The 12625-nt window shown below is 51.8% G+C and overlaps 4 protein-coding genes across 4 annotated transcripts; 3 read left to right on the forward strand and 1 right to left on the reverse strand.

The window, feature by feature from the left end:
• The first annotated feature begins 2238 nt into the window (after positions 1 to 2238).
• On the forward strand, positions 2239 to 5437 carry EI97DRAFT_491916 (DNA replication licensing factor MCM3). The gene is made up of 5 exons (XM_033802289.1): positions 2239 to 2580; positions 2631 to 2649; positions 2702 to 2800; positions 2850 to 3216; positions 3266 to 5437. Exons 1-5 carry the CDS (start codon positions 2511 to 2513, stop codon positions 5327 to 5329), a joined length of 2619 nt encoding a protein of 872 aa, XP_033656725.1. The 5' UTR covers positions 2239 to 2510; the 3' UTR covers positions 5330 to 5437.
• EI97DRAFT_391823 (uncharacterized protein) lies at positions 5279 to 8143 on the reverse strand. The gene is made up of 2 exons (XM_033796251.1): positions 7627 to 8143; positions 5279 to 7579 (listed from the first exon to the last, which is right to left on the reverse strand). Exons 1-2 carry the CDS (start codon positions 8032 to 8034, stop codon positions 5723 to 5725), a joined length of 2265 nt encoding a protein of 754 aa, XP_033656726.1. The 5' UTR covers positions 8035 to 8143; the 3' UTR covers positions 5279 to 5722.
• Positions 8144 to 8264: 121 nt separating this feature from the next.
• Positions 8265 to 10494, forward strand: EI97DRAFT_491918 (phosphatidate cytidylyltransferase 1). Its single transcript, XM_033802290.1, has 5 exons — positions 8265 to 8712; positions 8777 to 9149; positions 9200 to 9546; positions 9597 to 10055; positions 10105 to 10494. Exons 1-5 carry the CDS (start codon positions 8548 to 8550, stop codon positions 10141 to 10143), a joined length of 1383 nt encoding a protein of 460 aa, XP_033656727.1. The 5' UTR covers positions 8265 to 8547; the 3' UTR covers positions 10144 to 10494.
• Positions 10495 to 10590: 96 nt separating this feature from the next.
• On the forward strand, positions 10591 to 12471 carry EI97DRAFT_455467 (uncharacterized protein; the record flags this gene model as incomplete). The annotated part of the gene is made up of 3 exons (XM_033800648.1): positions 10591 to 11157; positions 11208 to 11546; positions 11596 to 12471. 3 exons carry the CDS (start codon positions 10591 to 10593, stop codon positions 12469 to 12471), a joined length of 1782 nt encoding a protein of 593 aa, XP_033656728.1.
• Positions 12472 to 12625: the final 154 nt, after the last annotated feature.

Genomic DNA, 12625 nt, shown 5'->3' on the forward strand with positions numbered 1-12625 from the left:
TGCCCAGGGAGCTTGACCCAGATGAGATCTGGGGCGGTTCTGCCCCAAGGAGACAAGATAGACCGGTAGATAGTTGTTCCACTCCGAAGGGGATGGCATAGAGACCCATCATCCAAACCCTTTGGAGCTTTATCGAATCCAAACTGTTATCAGGCATCTGCAAGCTTTGTGCGGCCATTACAATTGCAGCTTACAATAGCTCAAATTAATTCTCTATATCTACTGTATCTTTTTTATATGTACACTTGTTGTGTCCTGGCTCATCACACATCTTACAGCATCGAATACCCTATACACCAGCACCCACTTCCTCCCTCTCCTCACGCCTCTCTACCTCAAGCTGAGCCTCAGCATTCTTCTAAGCTACTATCACCTCTGCTTCTGCCTGCGATAGAATTCCTCCTTTTTGAATCCATTTCTTCTTACATTTTTTATACTCAGAAGCTGCCTGGCAGGCTAGCTCAAGTTTCGTGATCCTGGCAGCCATTAACACCTGTGAATGCGCCATCAATTCTGCCTCTTTTTTAAACTGCCTCACCATCTCAATAATCGGCACTGGTGAGAAGCTCCAGTGTCTTCGAATCCAGTTAAAGATAAGTGTTGATTGAGCATCTATCTCAACTGCATTGCTTGGTATTTTGGGTTGCCAGACAGGGCCTGGTAAAGCTGGTGATGGCATACGAGGCTTCACTTTAAGTTTTGATAGCATCATCTCTGGACTATGTAGAACTAAACCAGTTGCTCTGAAGCTTGATATAATGTTTTCCTCTGAAAAAGCCTTGTCAAAAACCCCAGAAAAAGCAGTTAGGAAGGCTTTCTTGTCGATATGGTTGATAGAGCAGTTTGCCAAGACATTGATCTCCTTCTTGTATGCTTGCTTTAAGGGAGCAAAATACCCTATGTCAAGCAGCTGTAGGATATGGGAGGCATATAGAGGCATGCAAAGGGTGATAATCTTATTCTCCTTACATAGTTCCTGGAAAGCAAGCGACTTGTGGCTCTCATGGCTATCAAGAATCAGCAGCCTGTGACTGCCTACTGTCCGAGCCTGAGTATGCTCGATAAAGTGCTGTAACCAGGCTAAACCAAGCTCATTTATTGTCCAGCTGTTATTACTGACATCTATCCTCTAGCCCTTAGGGTTGTGGTACCAGGCTTGGTCGTGGTGCTTTACCTTGAAGATCAAAAAGGGTGGGAGTGGCCAGCCCCTGGTGTTGATAGCAGCAATCAATGTTGCCCACTCACGGTCCCCAGGTTGAACTTGCAGTGGTTTCAGTCACCTCTCAGATGCTGTTACTATCTTTACTGACCCTCCAACACCCATCTGGAAGCCAGTCTCACCGAAGTTGTAGGTATCTTCATCCAGGATGCCGTACTTGGCTTTGGTATCATGTACAAGGTCAAACCAGGGACCAATAATAGCTGGATCACTGCACTTGACTCTTTGGTGATCACGAAGTCTAGTTATCTGAGATTTGATCTCAGGTTTGTGGCGAACAAGGTTCCTAGCCTATTTGTCTCCAGCGTTCCTACCACCACATGCAGCCAGCAGCTGATCAGCCATATCACATATGTCATCAAGCATAGAGGCAGATCCTCATGCATCAAGCTTTCTTATATACTGGACTATTATCTTCTCCTCGTGCTGGGTGAGCTTCGATGAGTTAGGATGGATATCGTGTCGAGCAGCTGTTCCCGAGTGTCAGCTACTAAGCATGCTTTGAGGAATGCCATAGAGAGTAGCAGTATATTGCTAGCTTAATGACACATCGGATTTCATAGCTTTGATGGCAAGGATAATCCTATCCTCACAAGGGAGCGATTCAAGATCTGGTTATTAAGACATTGAGATGAGTGATTGAGAGAGGTGTAACCTTAGCAGAGTGATCAGCTCGCTTGTCTGATCAGCTCACTTGCCACTCACATTAAGCTTTTTAGAAAGCTACTTACTATATATCTTTATATATACTATAGAGAGTTATAAAGAGTATAAAATAAAAGTTTTATTAGCTAAGAGTCTACTAAGTTAGCTATTTTTAATAGTAAGTTAATTATATATAGAGTATTAGAAGAGCTCTAATATCTCTAATTAGCTAGTTCTATAGGTTAGTCCTTTTTATTAGAGAAAGCGTACGGATTATAGACTAGTAGCGCGCTTTCTAGCGGATCTAGAGAAGGGTAGTAGAGAGAGTGCCTAGATAAGATCCTAAAAAATAATCTCCCGGCCGACAAACCCTTCCTTGATCGAATCATTGCACTCTTCCTCTGCGCTAGCCGAATCCGGATCTAATGGGCGACGCGAGATTCAAGATATGCACGGACCTTCGCGTCGTTTGACGCGTGGCACGCGCTTCAAGAACCATCTCTTCCATCTCCATCCAGCCGCAACCACCTCGAATACTGTACACACAGCTTTGCGCCCGACGGCCGCATCTTCACTACGTTAATACAGCTTCTAACTACCATTCTGCTCTTGCTCCTTACTGAGGGGTTGACAGTCTGATTCAATCATGAACGAAGTGATTAGAGACGAGGAGGTGAAACGTCGCATCAGACTCGCGGCAGAGTTCTTAGACCCACGTAGGTTGCGACAAACCATTGCAGAAGTGTTTTGCTCATATTATGTACAGAGGATGTCCTAGCCCGGAGGTAATTGAGCCTGCGGCCTGCACCAAGTCCGGAACATAACTGACCTTTGCAGCTACCGCCCGGATATCCTTGTGATGTTGAACCGTGGTCTCAGGAGACTCACGGTCAGCTTGGATGAGATCAGAGCACATAACCGCGAGTTGGCCGACGGGTATGTTACTTCCCTAGTATGGGACGCTTTCTTCTCTGACCTACGAAAGTCTTTTGAACCAGCCGTTCGATTTCACGGAAGCCTTCGACCGCGCGCTAAAGGAAGTTGTGAAGACATTCCCTGATCGACCGAAGAGCGAGACTGCCGATGACGTGGTATACTATTGCGCATATATCGGAAGCTTTGGGGAGTTCTCGTGTAATCCGAGGACGCTGAGCTCAACCCATCTCAACCACATGGTGTCTTTAGAAGGTATTGTGACGAAGACCTCGTTAGTGCGACCGAAAGTCGTCAAGAGTTTCCACTACAGCGAGAACAAACACAAGTTCTTCTACCGGGAATACAGAGACCAGACAATGACTATGGGTGCCGCCAGCACAAGCGTTTACCCCACCGAAGACGATGAGGGCAACCCGGTAATACCCACCGTTGACTTGTACCATCGCTAATCTAACACACCTCTAGCTGATTACGGAGTATGGGTATTGCGTGTACAGGGACCATCAGACCATCTCGATCCAAGAAATGCCAGAGCGGGCTCCAGCGGGCCAGTTGCCTCGCTCTGTTGATGTGATTTTGGATGACGATCTCGTCGACCGTGTCAAACCTGGCGACCGCATCCAGCTGGTCGGTATATATCGATCTCTCGGAAACAGAAATGCGTCATCGGGTAGTTCAACCTTCCGCACGTTGATTCTCGCCAACAACATCATACTACTTTCGTCAAAGTCTGGTGGGGGCATAGCCCAAGCCACCATCACTGATACCGATATCCGGAATATCAACAAGCTTGCTAAGAATAAGCGAGTTTTCGACTTGTTGTCACAATCGCTTGCACCTTCGATATACGGTCATGATTATATCAAGAAAGCCATACTGCTGCTTCTCCTGGGCGGACAAGAAAAGAACCTTGACAATGGAACCCACCTAAGAGGAGACATCAACATCCTCATGGTCGGGGATCCTTCTACAGCCAAGTCGCAGCTACTCCGGTTTGTCCTGAATACCGCTCCACTAGCTATTGCCACCACTGGCCGTGGATCTTCTGGCGTCGGTCTCACAGCAGCCGTGACATCGGACAAAGAGACGGGTGAGCGACGCTTGGAAGCAGGTGCCATGGTTCTGGCCGACCGCGGCGTGGTATGTATTGACGAGTTTGACAAAATGTCAGACGTCGATAGGGTTGCGATACATGAAGTCATGGAACAGCAAACGGTCACTATCGCGAAAGCCGGTATCCATACATCTTTGAACGCTCGATGCAGTGTGATCGCTGCGGCCAATCCCATCTTCGGGCAATACGACATCCATAAGGACCCGCACCGGAATATAGCACTGCCGGACTCCCTATTGTCCCGTTTCGATCTGCTGTTCGTCGTCACGGATGACATTGAGGACGCGCGCGATCGACAGATCTCCGAACACGTTCTTCGCATGCATCGCTACCGGCAACCAGGGACCGAAGAAGGGGCTCCCGTGCGTGAGGAAGGAGCGCAACTGCTGGGCGTTGGCCTCGAGAACGACACCGAGAGCAACGGGCCAACCGAGGTCTATGAGAAGTTCAATCCCATGCTCCATTCAGGGGTAACTGTCACGGTGGGTCGAGGGGCTTCCCGACGCACAGAAGTCATCAGCATCCCATTCATCAAAAAATACATACAGTATGCGAAGCGGGAGAAGCCAATGCTTACAAAAGGAGCCGCCGATCACATCGTTGCCACATATTCTGCGCTTCGCAACGATGAACTCGACTCTGGGACTCGCCGTACCTCTCCCATCACTGCACGTACGCTTGAGACACTCATTCGGTTGTCGACGGCCCATGCCAAAGCGAGGTTGTCCAAGCGCGTTGAGCAGAAGGATGCCGACATTGCGGAGCAGATTTTGCGCTTCGCTCTCTTCAAAGAAGTTGTGGAGACGGATCGCCGGAAGCGCAGACGTGTAACTCGCGATCCAGACGCAATGTCCACGGATGAGGACAGCTCTGGTGACGAAGAAGATGGGGATGAAGGGCGCCAGGCTACTCCACCGCGACGACCAGGCGGTCCCAGCACGCGGAGCCAACGAACGCAGACGACGCGTACACCTGCGGCCGCCGAGAATGACAACGACGGATACGATGACCTCTATCAAGTCACGCCGACAAGTCAGCGACGTGGTCGAGCTAGCCGGGGAACTCATACGCAGACCAGCCGTGGGGAATGGGCTTCATCTCAAATCAGCGCCGCGTCCTCCCGTCCCGCGTCCGAACTTCCGCCGACGCAGACTGAGTCCCAAGAAGACTCGCAAGCAGCCATCACGGATGCTCGACTGAAGGTGTTCCAGACAGCGCTGGGGCAGCTCATCGATGGGCCTCTATTTGCGAATGACGCTGCGGATGTCGAGCCATTGTTAGCTGCCATTAACGCACGACTGGGCAATGGTGCAGGGAGACATGCATTTGAGATTGAGGAAGCTGAGCAGGCTTTGAACAAGCTAAGTGACAGCAATAAGATCATGTATTCAGGTGGGATGGTGTATAAGATATGAGAACAGGTACACGCAAGCGCACTGAACCATCGGTTACGGCCATAATGTGCTTTGCGTTTACAAGCTTGCGAGGTTTATAACATCTCAATCGAATAAGATTGCTGAACCACCTTCACTCGTGTCTTCCCCGCCCAAATCATACCTAACCATTCTCTAGAAGCTTTTCTTTAGCAGGGGTATATTGCTTGCGAAGCCAATAGTATTGAATCAAAGAGAGGAGATGTGTGCTCTGCGCAACCCTGACCTGATCCGAAACGTTAAGGAGTCCCGTCGATCGATGAATTGGCCGGAGCTCCTTTTACGCTGGATGAAGAGATGGAGCATGTTGGCATACAGCTGAAGAGCTAGCTCTTTCTTCACGGGAGTTTCATTCGCGATAGACGATCCTATTACCTAGAGTGTACTTGCGCTACTGAAGACCTGCAGCAAACCTTCACCTTCCTCAGGAGTAAGGCCTGCGTCGAGGATGGCATAAGAAGCGTCAACGACATCCTTTTCGATACCATGCTCAAGTACTAAACGCTCGCTGAAAGCGAGCCTTGTGAGAGCGACAAGATACCTATGGTGACCGCCGGAAATGACATTCAGCTTGGCTTTGATGTCAAAGCCCGGCGCGGAGGTCCACAAATGGTGTATCAGCCTCATCGTGGTATTGATGGAGGCAGCGACCAACTCCTGGGCGGGGAAAGGGGCCTCCATATATAACTTTGCAATCTGCTCATCAAGAAATTTGATCAAACGACCGATGCAGTATCGAAGGTTTGCCAAACGTGAGCAGCCGTACTCCGAGATACTGAAGGCGGTGAGAAGATGGAGGATTTGGAGGCGCAGCTCCAGAACCTCACTGGCAGGGTATTTTACGTTCTGGCTAGGCGACAGATTGGATATGGATGGATCAGGGATCGGTTCCAGGTCGTCCGCCAATAGCTTTGTCAAGCGATCTATAAGGTCGGCTTCTCGCTTCTCCTGCTGCTCCGGCCCGAAGTTATTGAGGACTCTGGGCCCAATGGAGTCTGGTAGGTTGGAAGTGCTGAGTATTAGAAGCATTCGACTGATGCAAGGTAAAGCCTGTGCCTTTCTCAAGAGGTGGAGAGGGAAGTCAATTGGTATGCACTGCCATAACTGGGCTGTAGCTGTGACGGACGTCTTGCACGATGCTGCGATCACCTGGAGAAGATCCAAGCATCCAACGACATCGATTTCATCGCTCACTTTGCGCTGAGCCGGAGAGTACAAATCTGTAGCCGGCATGTACTTCATGCAAGCTCGGGCAATTGGGAATGCCACCAAATCTACGGAGGCCAAAATGGTAGGAACAACGCGCTCAGCAAGGGCGATGGCGGTGGAACAAGGCTCATGGGCAAGTATCAGGTAGACGGCGTCCGACAAGAGGTATATTGGGGCGTAATATCTCTCCTGCAGACATTGATCCCACAAGGCGATAAACAGATGACACAATCTGAGAGGAAAGTCCTGAGGGTTCTGCTCCGCGCTGCAGGCACTCAAGCCATTCAATAATCGCGAGGATAATGGGATCTCCGTCTCCGATGGTAGTGCGTACTGTGTTAACGCCTCGAGAATCCTGACGTCTCGCCCTCCCGAAGCGCGTCTATTCAGTAACAGCCGGAGGAGTTCATACCGACGATCGCCTTGCCGAAGGGTATCCAGAAGAAAGCGGTCTGGCTCCCACGCAGCGGGGACAAGCTCCTCCGTCTTGTCTTGCTGTTCACTTAGCTGGAGTGGTGGGACAGGACTCTGATCCGCGTTGGCTCGTTTCCGCTTGGTGGCCTGTTTCGGGGTCGACGGCTTGGACTTTTCTCGGTTCCTTGTCGGTGACATGGTAATCATATCTTCGTCGTCGAAACCATCGCGCAGGGGCAGGCTTCTCTGAAGCCGCTTCGGAGATGCATAAGGGCCTGCAACGACAGGCTGTCTCGGCCGTAAAGGCATGCCTTCCCGCGCACCCCTTCTCAGCCGCTTCGCCTTGTCGGCCTCGAGCGCCAAGTCGTGCTCCAGGAACATGGTGTTCGTGCGGGCCTGCTCGCGCTCCTGTCGCATCTTGTCCAGTTCTGCTCTGAGGTTCGCAATTGCTTCGTTATGGGATTGCTGCAAGGATGATACGCGACGTTCATGCTCACGGGTTGCCGCGTCTAGTCTGCGTCGTGCCGTCTCGGTTTCTCCCGACTTCAACAAGAGCTTCGACTTCTCGCTGTGCACCTCCTTGGTCAGGCGGGCCTTTTCCTGCTCCAGCTGCACCAGTCAACATGGCGTAACCATGGCTCACCAAGGGACCGTACCTTTTTAATGCGCAGCAGCAGTTGATTTGGATCAATTTGTGCCCGCCGTGACAAGTCGTCCCCTATGCTCGAGTCTCTGTTTATGGCGCAACCTTCGCCCGTATGCTGGCTTCCAATGCCGGAAGGGGGGTTGGGTTCGTGAGCATCAAGCGTCATCCATGCTGGCGGCCCAGGCACGGCAAGGTCGTTTAGGTTGACGACCTCGCCCAGCACCTCGCCATCGTTGCCGTCGTCTTCATCGGGCCCAAGGCCATAGTCGGATTCGGGAGCGCGGTGCGGCTGCTGCTGCTGCGTCGCGCGGATCGCCGACGTCTCGAGCTGTTGGAGGGTGTGGGCGGGCAGAGTATCGAGGGCGTCGTCGAGGAAGTCCAGGTCGTCGTCATCGAAAAAGCGGGCGTCAAGGTCCATGATGGCGGCGGGCAGTGCGAGTCGTGCGCGTGTCGTGCGGCATCCTCGGCCCCAAATTGGTGTGGTTGTGTACTGTGGTGGTACATGTTCATATTCAAGTGGTTCAGATAGCCATGGCCATCCGGTTGTTGGGGGCATAGATTACCGTGTAGGTAATTCAGTGCACGGACCGCCCCGGCGAAAGTGACGTCTCCACGTCCCACATGCAGATAAAACTGCATCAAGGGTCCCATCCATCCATCCATCCATCCACCTATCCTGCTATAAAGTCGGACAGCCTGCGCTTGTGCTCGTCCGCCTCCGCCTCCGCCTCCGCCGTCCCCTTCTCACTTTCACCACGACTCTCCTGTATACCTACTCGAACCTAACAACTTTGTGTGGCTTCACGCCCTTCCCTTCCCACCTTCTGCTTACCCCGAATCGCGGCCCCGTCCTGCCTGGCAATTCAGAGTCGTTGTAGGCGAGCGTTAATAACCCCCATTCTCTCTCGAGCCCACCAGGCCACAAGCCATCATGACACGCCCTGGGAAAGATGTCAAGTTTCGGCACAGGAGTAGTGGTGCTGCTCCCAGCGGAAAGGCGCGTCGGCTCAGCACGAGTGTGTCCGAAATCAGCGAGAACGCGTCCGAGGCTGGTAGTCCCACCCATAACGGCATTGCAACGAGATCAGAGCCTCCAGTCGGTATCCCAGCCTGCGCCGGGCGCAATTTACAGTGCATTGTCGAAGGCTCACAAGGTGCAGGCAGACGAACCTCAGCCTCAATCCGAGTATGAGAAGAAGAAGCAGAACTTCATCACCCGGACCATCTGGACCTTTATCATGATTGGCGGTTTCTTCTCCGCCATGTTTGCCGGCCACATCTACATCATCATCGTAGTCACTGCTGTCCAAATCATCTCCTTCAAAGAGGTCATCGCCATCTCCAATGTCCCTAGCCGGGCTAGGAGCTTGCGATTTACAAAGTCCCTAAATTGGTACTTCCTCGGCACAACCATGTACTTCCTATATGGCGAGAGTGTCATCTACTATTTCAAACACATCCTGCTCGTAGACCGCATCCTTCTCCCCCTGGCCACCCACCACCGCTTCATTAGCTTCATGTTATACATCATTGGCAAGTCCGCCCAGGAAGTCTGCGTCCAACGCTGTGCTGACGGGCATCAGGTTTTGTGTTTTTTGTCAGCTCCCTTCAGAAAGGGCATTACAAGTTCCAGTTCAGACAATTTGCCTGGACCCACATGGCTCTGTTTATGATTGTTGGCCAGGCACACTTCGTCATCAACAACATCTTTGAGGGCATGATATGGTTCTTCCTGCCGGTGGCCATGGTCATCACAAACGACATCTTCGCATACATTTGTGGGATAACGTTTGGCCGCACGCCCTTGATCAAGATCTCCCCGAAGAAGACGTGGGAGGGATTCCTGGGCGCATGGTTCTTTACCATCATCTTCGGTGTTGGCTTGACCAATGTCATGGCACGGTACAAGTACTTCATTTGCCCCGTCAATGTAAGTGCCTTTGGCGCTATCAATGCGCCAACCCCAGCTGAACAACGCAGGACCTTGGAGCCAACATCTGGACCGGTCTTGAGTGCAATCCGAATCCCGTCTTCATCCCCAAGCGGTACACTCTGCCGATCCCGCTCCCCGATGGAATTCACCTGCCCACTACCTTCTATATCGCCCCTATTCAGTTCCACGTGTTCGTCCTGGCGACCTTCGCTTCCTTGGTTGCCCCCTTTGGCGGCTTCTTCGCTTCCGGGCTGAAGCGCACTTTCAATATAAAGGATTTCGGAGACTCGATTCCTGGCCATGGCGGTATGACCGACCGTATGGATTGCCAGTTCATCATGGGCTCAATCGCCTTCATGTACTACTCCAGCTTCATCGCAGTGTACAAGACGACGGTTGGGGGCGTCATTGAGTCCGCCATCACCGGGTTGACAGCCGAGGAGCAGATGGAGGTGGTCAAGATTTTGAGCAGACATTTGGTCAATCACGGCGTCATCCCATCCCAGGTATGTTCCATCCGCTCATCTTCTTCCAGTTGGTTCTAACGGCCAAAAGGTCCTAGAGTTTCTCGAGGGGCAATTGAAAAGGCGGTAACTTGAAGAGCCGGTGGTTTCGTTCATGATATATGCTTCTCTCGTCTTTCGACTGTTCACACTACTGTGCCACCAACTAACCGCTTGCGACGTAATTTCTCATTCCTTTCGTGTTCCGGCCTTATGTTCTCGAGAGGTTCCCTGTGGCCGTGCACTTTCCTGTAGATATACCCATTCCTCTGTGCATGGATTGGTGCGTTTGATTTGTGTCTATAACACGGTGGGGAGCACGTCATTGGCTGATAGGGGTTGGATATGGAGGGACCTTAGGAGAATCATTCACATATTGGTGATGACGCTGGTGGAATAGATCATCATCCACTGCAAGGGTTGCCAAGCCTTGTGCACGGACCAAATTCCTTCGACTGGTGAGGGAAACTGAAATGTCAAACAACAAGTTGCTGCTCTTTTCACTTTCTGCGACCCGTCAAGGGGCCCCGCAGACATCATGGCAGCGCGCCCGCTTGTGAACGACGCATTGTGGCGCTGCCTCTGTCCTTCGTTCAACTCATTCACTTCGATCAGAGGACTGAGCTCAGTCAAAGCATGCTTGCCAGCACGACAGCCCCCGGGGGCCTTCGGTGAGCGTCTCCAACCATCCTCTGGCCGCTCCAGATCTGTGAGCTCCATAGCTTGCATCTCCAATGAAGTGGACACGAAACCAGGCCCCCAACCCGGCTCGCCCGCCCGTACGAATGCACAATCCATCCAGAGGCCGCATCCGAACCGCCATTATCAGCGGGGGCCACCAGATCTGGTTCTATTACCCACCGCCGACCTATACGAACGCCTACGTAGCGACGCGGCAGCTGGCCGGTACGAAGAAGTTTTCAACGCTGTAAAGATCCTGATCAAGGATAGAAGGGAACGCCCGAACATTCGACTCTACGCAGCTATGCTGCACAGCTTCGTGAACCCAGAATATGGCACCGCGGGCAAGATCCGGAAGGTGCTGGAGGAGATGGCGGAACTTGGGGTGGATTTGGATGCGGGCGGATGCCATGCTGTGCTTGAGGTAAAGCCTAACTCCTCCCTTATTGGATTGACGCTGACAGTTCCTGTTAGGCTCTTGCCGTCCACCCCGACTATCTTCTCCGTGAGGAAATCTTGACCTATATGAAGGGACGCTGGTTCACGTTGACTGATCGCGGCCATAATATGGTGGTAGCTGGACTCCTTCGCGATCGTTTGTTTGAGCAGGCCATCCAAAAAATTGAGGACATGAATCAACAGCGCATCAGGGTAGCCGATTGGCTTTTGGACAAGGCAGTGTGGATTCTCCTCGACTACGGCGAGATGGACGAGGCCTGGCAACTGCTGCGAATGCGCCAGCAGAGCGGGAGAACAACAATAAGCCCACCCCTGTGGGCCCATTTCTTGGATACTGCAGCGAAGCTGTGTCACGTACGATCTGGTCTCGACAACATGAGGCCGAAATGCTAATGAAGCTCAGGTGGAATCTGTAACCCACATCTGGACCACTCGAGTCATTCCTGGATACCTGAAGCCCCCCAGTGCCACGTGTCTACACGTACTCAACATTGCTGCTCGTACATCCAACGTTGACCTCGCCACCGACGTCTTTCGTGTTCTTGCCGAACGAGATACTGTCCTTATGTCGTTTCACTATGAGATGATATTGGAAGCATACCTGAATGCCAGCGATATCGGTGCCGCCATCTCCGTCATCATGATCATGGCCGAGGCAGGCATCAAGGTTGATGAAGCATCCATCTACCCCTTGTACGTTTACTTGAAGCAGACTCACGCGAGGCCAATAGAGGCTTTCTCGATCCTCCAAACTTCACATACAGCAGGAAGAAAAGTTCCCACAGCCGCTATCAATGCTTGTATACAGGCATCTGTCCATCTCGGTCGTCTAGAAGAAGCCCTAGATATTTACAAAGCACTGCATACAGTCTCCCCTGCCGGCCCAAACATCCAAACCTTCAACATACTGTTCCAGGGGTGCCACAAGGCCGGACGCAAAGAACTCGCCATGTTCCTAGTCTCCGAAATGATCAAGCTCGGCATCACACCCAATGCCCTGACGTATGATCGCCTAATCCTCGTATGCTGTCATGCGAACCATCTGGAGGATGCTTTCCTATACTATGAAGAGATGCGTCTCAGCAACTGGTCGCCAAGACGGGGCACCTTCGAGAGACTTATTGAGCTAGGCCTAGCTCATGATGATGCGAAGACCCTCCAGGTCTTGGAGGATATGAGAATCTGCGGTTATATACCCACACGAGCCACAAAGATTAGCGTCAAGGAAAAGTTTCCTGAGACTGTAGCTCCACTGAACGATGGCACAGAGCTACCCTAATGAAAGTCATCAAGGCAGCGGGAGTGGCCCGCTGGAAGTCGTAGTTATGGAGAATGATAACTTATATACCCGAAGGCAATGGCTCCATGGAACTCCGTTCATACATCGACCAAGCCTAACTGACTCGGATGGCAGCCCTTCCTCAGAAGGTCTT

Source organism: Westerdykella ornata (genome assembly GCF_010094085.1).
Source record: "Westerdykella ornata strain CBS 379.55 unplaced genomic scaffold EI97scaffold_3, whole genome shotgun sequence".
Taxonomy (NCBI): Eukaryota; Fungi; Ascomycota; class Dothideomycetes; order Pleosporales; family Sporormiaceae; genus Westerdykella; species Westerdykella ornata.

What these genes read in the sequence shown, in the direction of transcription:
- EI97DRAFT_491916 (XM_033802289.1), top strand. Translation starts at nt 2,511, where the DNA reads ATGAACGAAGTGATTAGAGACGAGGAGGTGAAACGTCGCATCAGACTC. An exon ending in AACCGCGAGTTGGCCGACGG is followed by an intron (nt 2,801 to 2,849) that starts GTATGTTACTTC and finishes GACCTACGAAAG; the next exon opens with TCTTTTGAACCAGCCGTTCG. An exon ending in AAGACGATGAGGGCAACCCG is followed by an intron (nt 3,217 to 3,265) that starts GTAATACCCACC and finishes ACACACCTCTAG; the next exon opens with CTGATTACGGAGTATGGGTA.
- EI97DRAFT_491918 (XM_033802290.1), top strand. Translation starts at nt 8,548, where the DNA reads ATGACACGCCCTGGGAAAGATGTCAAGTTTCGGCACAGGAGTAGTGGT. An exon ending in CTTCATGTTATACATCATTG is followed by an intron (nt 9,150 to 9,199) that starts GCAAGTCCGCCC and finishes GACGGGCATCAG; the next exon opens with GTTTTGTGTTTTTTGTCAGC. An exon ending in ACTTCATTTGCCCCGTCAAT is followed by an intron (nt 9,547 to 9,596) that starts GTAAGTGCCTTT and finishes TGAACAACGCAG; the next exon opens with GACCTTGGAGCCAACATCTG.
- EI97DRAFT_391823 (XM_033796251.1), bottom strand. Translation starts at nt 8,034, where the DNA reads ATGGACCTTGACGCCCGCTTTTTCGATGACGACGACCTGGACTTCCTC. An exon ending in TGCTGCTGCGCATTAAAAAG is followed by an intron (nt 7,580 to 7,626) that starts GTACGGTCCCTT and finishes TGACTGGTGCAG; the next exon opens with CTGGAGCAGGAAAAGGCCCG.